Source organism: Eutrigla gurnardus (assembly GCF_963514095.1).
Source record: "Eutrigla gurnardus genome assembly, chromosome: 3".
Taxonomy (NCBI): domain Eukaryota; kingdom Metazoa; phylum Chordata; class Actinopteri; order Perciformes; family Triglidae; genus Eutrigla; species Eutrigla gurnardus.
Window position 1 is genome coordinate 24,375,975 of NC_139917.1, and position 14,545 is coordinate 24,390,519.

Consider the following 14,545-nt stretch of genomic DNA (forward strand, 5'->3'; position numbering starts at 1 on the left):
ATTGATTTGAAGTGGCTTGTGGATCAAGGTCAACATCATTTAATTCTCAGCATGTTCATATATTCACTGAGATTCTGTCCTTGTAGGCAGAACAGATAATACTGTGAGTGACCCTGTCACAACCAAGTGATACATTTCTTTTTCAGTTTCAGAGAGATTTGGTGGGAAGAATAAACTTTGTTGCTCTCCCATCAGTCATGCAAACACTGCATTACGCTTTTATACATAATCTAAAATTCACTTTTGAATTTTAACTGCCAATGACCACGATGGGCTCCACTGAGAGGATGTCGGTTCTTCCTGTGAGGAATCGTCTGGCTGTGAAGAGCACATGTGTGTCTTTAAGGTTGCGGGATTGACCGGAGGAGGCATGACTATGATGTGAGGAGGCATGGCCTGAGCATGACAAAGCAGGCCTTGGCCTTGAGGACTCGTGGTTGTCGGGCCAGGCAGTCCTGTGACGAGGAGCAGCTACAGGGTGGCGCTCGGGCTCCAACTGGACCACCGCCCTCCTTTTCCTCCTGCACATGTTGAATAGGAGCCTCAGTTCCTGGCGGAAGGCAGGATTCAGACAGCAGTAAATGAAAGGGTTGTAGCAGGTGGAGCTCATCGCCAGCCAGTGAAAGCAGAAGTACAGAGCATTAGAGGACTGGATGGCCTGGCTGGACAGCAGAACCACATAGCAGTTGAGTGGGAACCAGCAGACTGCAAACACCCCGACTACCAGAAGCAACATGGCCAATGTCCGCCGGCGCTTTCTTCTCTGGGTGGCGTGCTGAGCTGTTGTGGTGTCACCGATGGTGTTGTGGCGCCAGAGCCGGCAGGCCACTGTGGTGTAGGAGGCGGTGATGATTAGGAGTGGCAGCATGTAAAGTAATATGAAGGTCAGGAGGTCAATATACTGCCAGTAGAAATCAGACGGCTCTGGGAAGTCTGGGACACACAGACTGCGCTCCTTTTCCTTACTGGAAAGGAGAGTTACAGTACAGAGAAACGATCAATTAGTGAACCAAGTGCCTACAAATAACAAGTATACATATATTTTATTGTTATTAATTATACTCTTGATAATTTCATTGATTCCTTGTAATAAAATTAAACATCATTAGCACAATGAGACACATTTAAATAGCTTATATTGTTTCACTAATCATCAAATCATCATATTCGACAAACACAAATAGCAAAACCTCAAATCTGGACCAAAGTGTTTTTAGTATAATTACTTGAAAACAGACTCGATTACATTTGCGATTCGGATGTTAACTTATGTTCCCACTAAAATGGTAAAGCTGTAAAGCAATTGTAGACTGTATGACTCTTATCCATTGTGACCAAAGGAGCGAGTCAAATGACATTGTACAAAAGCCACAGAGGGTAGGTGTCGGTGTTGATAGATTTGTCAACAATACAATGGATCGTGACAAAGGAATCAACGGAACCTCAAAGGGGTTTCACTCAGTGAAGATGCTTCACATTGATGGAGTCTAATGACTGACTTTGTTTAACCAAACGCAGAAAAAGACAAACTCTGTTTTAAATGAAACAGGAAGTGATTTATTTTTAAGATGGACAGACATTGTTGGGGTTTCGGGGGTCCAGAGTAAAAGTAAGTGATTGAGTCGGTGGCTGGAGTTGCGGTGACAGGTGAGTGAGCAGGCTGGAGAGTAGTTCAGCGGTTGGCGGACAGGATCTGGAGACGACCGGAGCGCAGGTAATTAATACAGAGGCAAGCAACAAGCAAGATCATCCAAAGATTGCACGTAGCCAGAGAGCACTGTTGATGGAACGATCCAGCGAAGAGTGATTGCAGTCTGCAGAAAGGACAGCATTGGGGAAAGGGGGAAAACAACTGTCTGGAGAAGTATATTTTAAGTGGAAAGCCAAACTCTGACCTTGAAAGAGGGTTTCTGTTCAGTGGAATGGAGCAGAGCAGAGCTACAATCTTAGCAAACATTTCGGCACCACCGGTGAGAGTTGTGAGCACATTCAACCTGGGGAAGATTTGTGCTCCAGGAGGACGGGTTGTTGCTGACACACAACAAAGGGCTGACTGGAGATCCTGATTGACTTGCTCCATCTGTCTGTTTATGACAGCCGGTGGACAGACTCACCGAAGCCTAGAGAGAGTTGCAGAAGGCCTTCCAGACTTGGAAGATGAAGGGGATCCCGGTCCGAGACCAGATCCAAGGGGATAACGTGTCGGCAAAATACGTGCTGGACAAGCAGATCCGCAGTTTCAGCTGCTGAGGGGAGTTTAGACAGAGCCACAAAGTTCACAGCTTTAAGAAATGACCCACAGTGGTAGTCCAAGACGATGGTCGTCACGGACCCGGCAGGGGCTGCAGAAAACCAGAGGGTGGTCGTTGGGAAGTCTTGCCTCTGGCGCAGGTATGTATTTTTTGACGTTGATTGCAAAAATGCCTTTTCAAGAAGGACAGTGTGTGAGATACCAGGGTGGCAGACGAAGCAAGAGAAAATGTAAAAAACAAACAAAACTGATTGACAAAGAGCTGTGACACTGTTTATGCAAAAAAAGTTGGTAAACTGTAAATTGCACAAGTAAATAGGTGGACAGAGGTGGGCACAACAGAAAAATAGGGTGAACCATTGGATTGTTAGGGATTCCTCATTCAAGACTACTTCCCAGGTAACCCAACCCAAGTTTTATGTTTGAAAGACTCACTCGGATTTGAATGAAGCTGGAGGTGATTTATTTTTTACAATGCACAGGGATTGTTGGGGTTTCAGGGCACCCAGTTTTTCCGTAAAGGACAGGGATTCTAGGTAAGATGTTGGAGGAAGGCTGAATCTGGGGCTCGAGTTGCGGAGACAAGTGAGTAAGCAGACTGGCAGACAGGATCTGGGCACAGTATTTCAAAATGTGTAATCCGGATCAGAATAATCCGGATAATGAAATCCTCCTTTTCTCAGTCATGGATCAAGGTGATCCTGCTGACTTTATCTGAGTATTTCAAAACACTGGCCGGGTGGATCACCGTGATCCCGACCTGGCTGGATACGGATTACCAAATCTCAAATCTCCGCCTCCGGATCTGAAACATGGCGGACTACTTCACGGAAGGAGCAGCTGGGAGCACGACTTTCATGTCAAAAATGTAAGTTTACCGTCGTCTAATGTTGAGCGGTTTAAGGACCATATGAACGCCAACCAACATATCGTGCTAGCTAACTATATGAATTGTCACGTACTGAAAACCAGGCTGTAGCGATCTCTAATTGAGCCGCGGCCGTGCTAACGGTAGCTTGTAGCTTGACTTCCGTGTTAAGCAGCTAGCGGGCTAGCGGTCGCTGGCTTTGTTTACGAATTTTGCGGTCGATGGTTTGATTTACAAGGTAATTAATCTGACGTACATTATACCATAACTGTTTAAACTAACATCAACCTGTTCAGAGTTTATTAGCGTTACGTCATTGGCAACACAGCAGACTGAAAATAGGCTACATGTGTACAGACCACACACTGTGTATGTGTGTTGTGTATGAACTATGCAGTTCATTCAGAAGTGTCAGAATGCTACAGTAATGCTGGGGAAATCATGCTGTTGTCATCCGTGAAGTAGTCCGCCATGTTTCAGATCCGGAGGCGGAGACTTGAGACTTGGTAATCCGTATCCAGCCAGGTCGGGATCACGGTGATCCACCCGGCCAGTGTTTTGAAATACTCAGATAAAGTCAGCAGGATCACCTTGATCCATGACTGAGAAAAGGAGGATTTCATTATCCGGATTATTCTGATCCAGATTACAAGTTTTGAAATACTGGGCTCTGGAGATGGAAGGAGCACAGGTAATAATCGACAAACGAGATCAGCAGGATTTCTCAAATGCACGAAGCTAGAGAGCGATTTACCATTGAGCTGGAACAATCCAGCGAGTGATTGCAGGAACCCGAGTAAATAAACTGGCACTGATGAGTTGCAGGTGTGTCTCGTTAGGTGCCAAAGAGAGAAAGAGGGAGTAGCCACGCCCTCAAGACTGACAGCAAGGAGAGGATAAGGGAAGGGGGGGACAAAGCCACAGGGATTTAAATGTATGAGTGTGTTTAATTTTACCTGTATGTAAAAGTTAGGAGTTTTTGGTAGATGGCATGAGGGAGGGAGAAACAGCTGGCCATTATCCATATAACAGCCACCCAAACACCGCCTTGTGTCGAAGACATGCGAGGTCTCAAAGGATGCAAAATCACCTGAAACAAAACCACCACACACAGATCAAAGTCAGTGCAAACACATGCACGAACACAGTCTGGCTCAATGCAAATACATCATCCATCCACAGCTCCTCTCCGTCTTACTTACATGACAATTTTAAGAGCAATTAGCATTACCTATATATGGCATTGTCCAAGGTGGTGCCAGCCAATTTGCTTTGTTTGGGGGCACCAAATGATAAACACAACAGAAATATTTGCCATATTTTATTTATAGGCTATATTATTAACTGGAAGAGTGATACAAACAGGCACACTGGAGTAGAGCACAATGACACAGTGCCGCCAATCTGAAAGCGTATCAACAAATTTAAAATTGACAGGCATCAGCTAAGTGGAAAAAGCTAGAAAAGCAATCAAGATAAATAGCAACAAGTGTTTGTTGTCAAGGGGTTAGACTTTGAGGATTTAATTTACCATTCAGATGCTCTCTTTCTAGCTTAGTTTAATTGCTGCATAATACTTATTATTATGCTTGATCTTTAGCAGTCTAGGCCACCTTTTGTTCGAAAACTTGTGGGTAAGTTTTCTCTGGGGGGGATTCTAGTCTGTTTTTCTTCTCCTTTTGGGAGGATTTACCAGGCTGTCATGAAGAATGAACTCAGGACAGACAGAAATGGCTGACTGCACTCTCCCTGCTGGCCATTGAATCCAAACTATATACTTAAGGATGTAAATTAATGACTTTGCACACAAGTCGAGCAAAATAATGCAAAGCTTCCTCTCTCTCGTTCTCTCTCTTGTTGACTGTCAAGCAAGCAGGTTAAACCAAACTAATGACTATGTCTGTCGTTCTCCGCCCCATTTCAGAATGATGTTGTTGCATAGTGGCGCACGGCCCCGATTGGCTGCACTGACATTTCTGACAGTTTACGCTTCAGTTAAGATTATTGTCCATGGTTTTAATAGTGGTTTGTAGGGTTGTCAGTGCTACAGTTTGACAGGAAACACACTGTACAGCTGAGCATGAATAAGAACGGAGGAGGGAATGGGATTTTGTTGTTGTTTTATGCCATAGCGGTACTAACGGTGATCGTTTGACCCTTCGTGTATCACTGAAGAAATTACTGAGGTTGCTTGTTGAAAATACAAGCAGGATTGGAAAACGTCAAAGTGATTTTCATTCATGTGTATGCTCCACCTGTAGGCACAGAGAGAGTGTTTTTTTAAACCGAGAGACTATATGCTTCACTGCAGCTTGAGGCAAAAACCATTCAGAACTCCATGGAGCCTCCAAGAACTGTCTTGTTGAATTAATTGAGGCTAACGATTTATGTGGCGCTCGGAGACTTTTTCATCTGGCTCATCATCAGTATGCTTGGACTCATGCGAGAGAAAACTCCCTATCTATGCTAGGCTCGTTAATGAATGAAGTTGTCCAATACATCCAGTATGTATTTCAGATCAATCTCTTTCAGGTTTCTAATTTGGAAAAGATGTAAAATCTCTATCTAACCTGCTGTGCTGTGGTCTGGTGTCGGAATGTTGCCAAACTGGATGATCCCTCTCATAGCCACGTGTAGGCACTGGATATGCTCTGAATATTTCCATCTTTTGCTACTTTATAGAAGACTTCTACTAACCAGGGGAAACTGTTGTAGGTTTTGCTCCACATTTGCTGGGACTACTAGAATCATACTGATGTGATTTCAAAATATCGAGATGTATATTGTGTATCACAATGCACCCTAAAAATATCGCAATATTATTTCTTTGCCATATCACCCAACTCAAGTCCAGTGTAGACCTGAAAAAGATCCACATCAAGAGATCCCTCTGTACTTTTCTATCTGTAGCTCAACAAATTGCAGCAAGTATGGCAGCGGTGTTCCAAATAACTTAACATTGACTACTGGTTTCACTCTGATAACGAACAGTGTTCTCCTGGGTGAGGCTCGAGCTCCAAATTCAGCCAGAGAAACTACACTTAGGCTGTCTGTACATTTGTTGTATCTAACCACACACCATGGGGTCCGGTGGGTATTATTACGTTCAACAGTACACCGGCAGATGGCCTTGCTCCTTCCCCAAGCTTGATTCCTACTCCGTTCTGTTTAAAATCATTTCAATCAGTTTGTCACTTGTGGGAGAAGCTCTGGATACCCAAACGCATCACAGTGCAAAAGTTGACGGCATTTTTAATAAAGGGCGCTCATCTTGCCCTAAATTCATCAGCCTTGATTTAGAGATATATTACAAGTTAATCTGTCACTCAAAATGTCTTATGTGCCAGGTCATGCTAATGTCATTGTTGACGTTACATCTTTTATTAAGTTAGTTTTTTAAGAGTCTGTGCCCAGAAGCCAGCCTAAAACCCTGAGCCATCCCACGTCTAGAACCATTGGCCCTTTATTAAATCAGCCTTTCCATGAATCTGCCAGGATTTCAATGACAAAAGGTCTAGAAACCTCTGGCTGACTTTGCCTTGAAACCTTTGTCTTATTGTGTGTTTCTCTGAAACTGCCACTCAAATCTGTCACAGTGCTGTTTGTGCATTCATTTTTCTTTGCATTGATGTGCATCTCTACAAGCCACAGTACATCAAAAGTCTGGTCGCTCTTATCCAGTTCATTGCCAGAGGCTCTGATGCATCCTTCCCCAGGCTATTTTCCATTAAACTGCTACTCCAAAGTATTTCAAAAGATTCTCCCGACAACATAGATAATAGTCTACACTCTCTATTTTGAAACGATGCTAGCAAGTCTGAGACCCGGTGGTTTCTCTCCATTCGTGGACTCTCTCTTACTGCTCTCTCTCTAACTTGCTTTTTATGAGATCCTAAACAGTGGTGAATTTACCACTTCTTCTAATTTATTCGATCCAGCTCAAGATGTCACCTTTTTTAGATTCAACACTCCACCCAGATGTCTTTATTCTCTTTCTAAAACACTTTAAACGTGGAGGTGCTTGCACCATAATCATTGCCTGCACAGATTCTCAATTCTGCCCTTTCAAATCCCGTCACTCACACGCTCCCAATCCTTTCTTTCTGTTCAGAAAATAATCATATGTCTTACTCTTGACCTAAAGTTGTTGACACGCCGTCTAAATACCGTAGAGTGGAAATATTTTAAAATCCTCTCCTCGCATCACTTCTATTCTGCTGTTGAATGCATACAATGGTGAATGGAGGTGTATGTCTTTATGACACCTTGTACATACAATTTCTACAGCACATATGAGAGTACAACACAGAGAGATACAATCAAAGATGTGGCAGGAAAAAAATAACATATCATGCCCAGCAAGCTGAATGATTGTCTAGAAGAAAATGAGTTACTTCACAGATTGAATTTCATCTCATCCTAATATTCCTCTCTCTTGCACTCCTGCTTTCTATTTTTGGTTGTGGTTAACTTTTGTTATTCTGATTAGAAGAAGTATTTCTCTTTGATCTTGGGAGAAAAGACCTTTTGGTTTTTCCCCCTTCCTGGACCGACTCCCGAGAAACTTGAGTAGCTGTCGTTCGACAGATGATTCCGCCGTAATGGTGGTTACGCATCTTCACAACGTCACGTCTTTTCCGCCTCGGGTGTTTAGATAGCCCGCCGTATCACCTCGTCTCGCTCTGATGGGTCTCTGTGACTACCTCCGTTGCCGTCTCAGAGGTGTAATATTCTGGTATGCCTTTCCGGCTCCACGAGCGTTTTGACTGATGATGGAGCGGAATAACGGCGGAATACTCCCGCAACAAAAAGGCAGTCTAAAAGGGGGTTTTGATTAATCAAAGCCGAGTGATTGGCCCCTGTTGTGACATTAGAGAAACCAATCTTGCTCCAAGTGCAGTCACACCTTCGGCTTCTCAGGAAGTCTTTCTCTAGGAAGGTTGAGTCAATACAAATCCACTCACACCTTGTTGTTTTCTGTTAACTCTGTATAAAACTCTGACTAAAGCACTCAGTATGCTTGCATACTAAAACACCCTTGATATCTGACTGGGCTTTGATGAATACTAGTCTCCCATGAAGCTGTGTGCAAAGAAAATAAAGGAAAATAATTCAAATAGATTTAAAAACACAAGTTTGACCAATTTCATTTATGGTTGAATGAAAATATGAATATGAAACTATTGGTTTTGTCAAGACACCACTTCCAGTTATTGGATTGCTACCTATTGATGTTTGAGATGCCCATCATTAGAGATTGACAAGCAACATGAAATTAAATTAAACTCAATAAACTAAAATATATAATAGTGTTGAAATCCATTGGCAATGTATGGAATGTTGGTTATCTGTGGAAGAGTTGAGTGTTGCAAAAACAATGGATTTAAAAATGGCAAATAAATTTGCCAACGTTGACAAGAGATTACAGTCATGAATCTCCACATCTGCAGTGAGACAAAATCTGAAATCCCTGTTTACTATTCACTGTAGCAGCCGACGTGTCTCATTATGAGGAGAGGGCTTCGTTGATCGATTGGGTCCACTGTGAGCTTTCACTGGATGAAGTCTACATTGTTGTGATTCATGTAGGGAGAAGTCAATGAACAAAGGAGCAATTTCAGACACAGTTATAAAAACAAGATTACAGCCAATAACCTGCACTCAGGTACCGCCACCACTTCTATGGTGAAAGGAATAAAGGAGGAACGTCTATAAAATGTCACTGTCATCTTTATAGATACAACAAGCCAACTCAAATTGAAGCTAAAGAAATCCATTTTCTTGCACATGTATCACATGTGTCATGTAGGAGGTGCAATTTGCATATGATTAGATTCAGAACATACTTTTCTTGCTTCTCAGACAAATGTCCTCTGACTCATAAAATCAAGTGCTGTTAAACATTCTATCTATTCTCTTTGGATGAAATATTTGATGGTAACAGTTATTTAAATGAAACCATCTGAAAAGTTTAGAGGGGAAAATTCTCTTTTTGGGTGGAATTGCAACTTAAATAGGGGCTCAATGGTGGTTTTTGTAAGAGTTTGTGAACCGCTGTATCGTCAGAAACTTTATCAACATAAATGTTTTTAAATTCTAGCATCCTAATCTGAAAAGTAAAGAGTAATTAACGTTGTCAGATATATTTAATGTCAGACTCTACAATCAGCACTGCTCCCAATAGACCTCATTCTGCACTCTACACTATATTGTTTATATGTATATACAAGTCTATTCTATTTCTTACCTTTTTACTATTTACTTACTAATTTTTGCTATTGTTATTATTATTATTTTGTTTTTTTTTGTAACATTCTGTCCTTTGGCTGCTGTGGCAAACAAATTTCCCCATTGAGGGACAATAAAGGAATTCTGATTCTGATTCTGATAAAAATTACAATATTTCCCTTGGGCTTGGGAAACAGAGCAAATAGCAGAAAATGGAAACACTCGGGTAAATTAAATGTAGCTCATTATTATTATTATTATTATGACATAACCACAGTATTTATTCTGCCTTCCAGCACTGCAGAAGACAACATTTTATAAAAATGGGACTCATTGTATTAAAGGCTTCCCATTTTGTTACCAGAACATGGAGCACAGCTTGCAGCTCCGTTCTCCTTCATAGGATAACGGGACAGAAGAGCATCACAACATCACTCTCCTGACGTGGACAAACCTGTCGACGGTCCAGTGCGATGCCGGTGAGGGTGAGCGTGGAGACGTGCAGGGAGCAGTACTGTACAAAGCGACTGATGTGACACATTGTCCTCCCAAACACCCAGGTGCTGTTCACAAACCGGACCTGAGAGAACATTGTGTACAATTTACCACCAGACACAGATCCAAATCAACACACACACACACTGTATACCAACACTTCAATCAGTACTCCAGTGGTGGAAAATAGGACTAATAAGTACATTTACTCCAGATGATGACAATGACATTTTGAGGTTTGCACTTTCCTTTATTTCCATTAATGGACCCTTATTACATTAACATTTATTTGATGTTAGTCAGTTTTTTTTCAGTATCAGTATTCATGTGAAAATATAACTCAACTAATACATTATGATATATGCCATAGGTTAAAAAAAAAAATCAACAGCAGTGTATGAAGCAAAAACAATTAGCCCCATCTTACCATCTGCACTAATAATAATTAAGATATGATTCTGAAATGGGCCATACTGCATGATTACATGCTGTTGTTACTTGTTCTCTCACTCACTTATAGTAGCCTTTGCATATTTGACTAAACATAAGCTAAATACTTCTTCCTCTTTGCGTGTTAATGGACAGTTTGGGGCTGAGCTACCCCCCATTCAAGGTGAAAGGTGGTCCTACCAGGGTGAAGGGCGTGTTGAGAACAGTGATGAAGATATCGGCCACGGCGAGGTTCATGATGAACAAGCTGGTGGCGGACAGGGTGCGCTTGTTTTTCACCACCACATGGCACACCAGCGTGTTCCCGAACAGGGAGATGACAATGATGAAAGAGTAGGCGGCCACCAGCAGCGCTTTCACTTTCTGGTCCTGCGACTCCGCGCCGCGCCGCTTCTTGTTGGCCAGGGAGCGCCAGTCCTCCAGCATGCCCTCGTCAAAGTCCAACAGGAAAAAGCCCGTCCGGTTCTCCAGCTGCCCCGAGGCGTTGAGCAGACGCTCCGTGTGGGAGAACAGCCCCTCCGCCAGAAGCGAGGAGTCGTTGCTGCGTCCCGCTGCCCCGCCGGGGCCGCTCACCCACAGCAGCAGCAGCGCCGCGCACAGCCAAACCCGCGGAGCTCTCATGGCACCACTTTCACCACCTGCTGCGGTGTCACCGTGCTGATGCTGAAGCATGAGCAACAAGTTGTGTGATGCGAAGGCAGAGAGATACAGTTTATAAAGCTTTCTAAACGAGAGGGAGAGGGAGGGGGGAGAGAGAGAGGGGAGAAACTTAGCTCTTGCAGCAACATATGAAAGGCTGCAACTGTTTTCATTATAGATTAATCTGGGTTTCTTTCCCTTTATATTATGCTTTGATGCATTTCCCCTTTCATTCCCTGTGCTTTATCGCTATATTTCTTTTCCACATGTAATAGTCTCCAGAGTTTCAAAGTCTCCAGTCCCCACAGAAACACTTCTTTAAGTGCCGCAATTCAAATGTTGCCTTTTCATCCGTAAAGTGGTAACGTCACATAGTAACACATTTGCATATAATCTGCCCAGCTGCTATATTTTGTCACGTCCGCAAACGAAGCTAGTAAGAGCTGAGCTGGAGTCGGTCACGTTTACTGCTGTTGCACCCAGAAAATGTAAACATTGACTTTAATTAAATGAATTGGATTCATTGAATGCGTTACTTACAATTATTAGGTTAATTGAAAGCACAAATGATAAGGGTAATCTAAGTTAAATAACTTGTATTGCAGTAACAATTCTTGTGAATTGAGCCAACTGAGTATTAATTACCCAAGGGGCTACTGTTTATAGATACATCATTTGCATTACATCTCCATCACGTCAGTTTTGGTTGTTGTTGAACAGCGCTGGGACATCGTGCTAATCCTGGGCACAGTAGGCATGCTGCTCTTGCTCTGTAATCTCCATCCCCGGCTCGCTCCCTTTCTCTCGCTTCCACATTGTCCCTTATCTCTTCCCTTCACAAAGCTGAGCTTTGATTGATAAGAGTTATTTTTTTCTTTCTTTTTCCGTTTGTTTCAATTAGGAAAGTTAACACAGGATCTCTTCTCAGATAATCTTGCAATTAAAACAACCTGCTTGGACTTAAAGGGGAACTGTAAACCAAATAGCATTAACATCTGGAGTGTTTATAGTGAAAGAAGTACAAATATTTGAATGTTCTAAAACGACTTTTAAAGTTTCTTGTAGCCTTTACCAGAAGTATTATGATTTGATTATATGATTCAAAAACTTGGTTGCGTGCTACATAATGTGGAAAATGATTCTCCAAATGTGCTGTGCTGTAACTGCCTGCATGTGCACATTGTGTATTTTATTTTATATCTATCGAACTCTCAAAGCTATTATGGACATGGTTATTGCAGCTGCAGGTTGAGTAAAAGACTGAGTGCTCAGATGACGTTTATAATTGATTTCACAAACTGAAGGCTACAACTACAAGATAGGCTTCACAGGGTCATTTCACTTCCATTTTCATTGTGCTTGGCAAATTACCTGTTCACAAGTGCCCACGGTAGAATTGCATTGAATGTATATGATCTCGAGTTTGTTCTCACAAAGAGTCTTTAGGGTCTTGCCAGAAAAAAAATTGGAATGCGACAAATTCCATCATTGCTGGCTTGGTTGCTATGGACCCACATATAACCTCTTTATCCTGTTGGCCATGGAACAATGATGCACCACACACACACACACACACACACATACAACGTTGGAGTGCTTTATTGCATGGAGTGGCTCATTCACTCCGTCCGCCGGAACAGGGATCAACAATGTCATCAAGGCTCCATCAGCACAACTCGTCTGCCATCGAGGTATATATATCTTTTAAGCAATGATTTTTTTCCAGCAGAAGCACTAACAAACATCAGGTTACTTAGCAGTGAAGGCACCGTGTCTAACTCAAAATAATAAAAAACAGGCAGAGACACTTTATTATAATACTCCGATCCAACCGAGACGGGATATGTGGCTCATGCAGTGACTGATGGCGGCCTTGGCTCAGTGTTTTAGTGTGTGTCATTCTTCAATCACAAGGCTGGCAAATTGATTCCCAGCTGCTGCTCTCACCGAACCCAAGTTACTCCTAAAGATGTTGTATGCATAGGACAGATGTCATACATTTATCACGAGATATTTTTAATTACTTTTCTGGCTGGAGATGCAAAGTATCCAAGTTGTCCTTCCCTTTGCAATTAAAAAGCTTTTTGTATTCTATTCCGACACAGCATACAGGCACAATTAATGTATCTTAGTGGTTATAGCGAATGCTGCTGGAATTATAATTTAAAAGCCGCACGTTTTAATTACAGATGTTTTACTTTTGCATGTATACATAAGTACATCTGGATAATTATGGCTCATGTGTTCATTTTACACCTTGGACTACAGTGGTGCGATTTAAGCAGAGAACGAGGGTCCACATGAGTAGCCTACTGTATAAACAGGTTCGATTAATCCTGATGATATGCATGCAGGACATTTTCATCAGAATGTATTCATAATAAATACCACAGGGTGACAAATTGCCACTATTTTCAACATACATCTTTATAATATATTTTGACCTTGACAAGAACAAGCCATTAAAACAGGAATTTCTTTAGATTCCACTGCAGCTCACAGAGGTTTATCAACAAGGCAAACACAACAGAAGATCTCATAGAAATTCACAGCGTGCTCCTAACATGACAAAGGACATAGAAGTTCAGTTTTGATGGGTCCCTGCTCACAAGCAGACAATGCAACAAAATGATTGGTAGTTAATGGTAGAGGAGAGGGAAAATAATTCATTAGAACAAATAACATTTGGCCGAAGGAATGGTATGCTGACAATAAATGGAGAGAGTATATTAATATACAAATATTCAGGTTTAACAGTTTAAGAAAAATAGCACATGAGAACAGGCGGGAGTGGAATTATAAATCACTAGGACAGAGTCAGGATTGATATCGATATTGAAAAAGCTTTGGCGTGACAGGCAAACACATTTATTTGTATCTGAAATAAATGATCTCAAGTTTAAAATTAAAATGCAATGTATATAGATTATAATAAAAAAGACAGATAGATTGGAAGAGTCCAGAACAGTAGAAGAATGTAGGAAGGGAAAGTGGATAAATACTAGAACTTATAGCCAAGTACCTCATCCACAAAGAATGCAAGGACCTTGTTACAATCATTTAGATAACATGATAAAGTAGAGAGCGACAGTAAAAAAAAACATTATTAATAATGTCAAATAAAATGCATGGGTTTGTTTTTGAAGATGAAATTAAGTTGGCAGAGTAAGCAAGCTTCGAACTTCCTTTACTGAAGCGTTCAAAGAATCTCAAGAGATCATTGAGATATGCGATACACTTTTAGCTTTGTTGCTTTCCCACTGCGACACTTTCATCTCAGAGCTGCAGACGACGCCTTTATCCAGTGAGAAGTGTTGCAGATAGCTAGTCCTATCCTGCCACTTTGTGCAGCATCGTTGAGCAATGCTCATTAAAAGGCTGCATTCAAAATTCACTATTTAATAAGCAAAATGAAGGGAAAAAAAGTGTGTAATACATCCTTGGCTTGCATTTCTCTGATTTCATGTATTTTGTATACCATCTGAAATCCCGAATGTTAATATTTCTGTGTATATTGGTATGCATTATGGATTATTACTTCAAGCAAGGTCTGCAAAAATGTGGACATATTGGAATTATGGAAAGTGTGCATAAAGGCCTTGAATGCCTACAAG

The 14,545-nt window shown here is 41.7% G+C and overlaps 1 protein-coding gene across 1 annotated transcript; it reads right to left on the reverse strand.

Moving 5' to 3' along the window:
- Positions 1-250: 250 nt before the first annotated feature.
- LOC311011555 (G-protein coupled receptor 83-like) lies at positions 251-10,913 on the reverse strand (the record flags this gene model as incomplete). Its single annotated transcript, XM_084006589.1, has 4 exons — positions 251-965; positions 4,076-4,209; positions 9,802-9,927; positions 10,473-10,913. The coding sequence occupies 4 exons, from the start codon at positions 10,911-10,913 to the stop codon at positions 251-253; spliced, it is 1,416 nt and encodes a 471-aa protein (XP_083862715.1).
- Between the last annotated feature and the right edge of the window lie 3,632 nt (positions 10,914-14,545).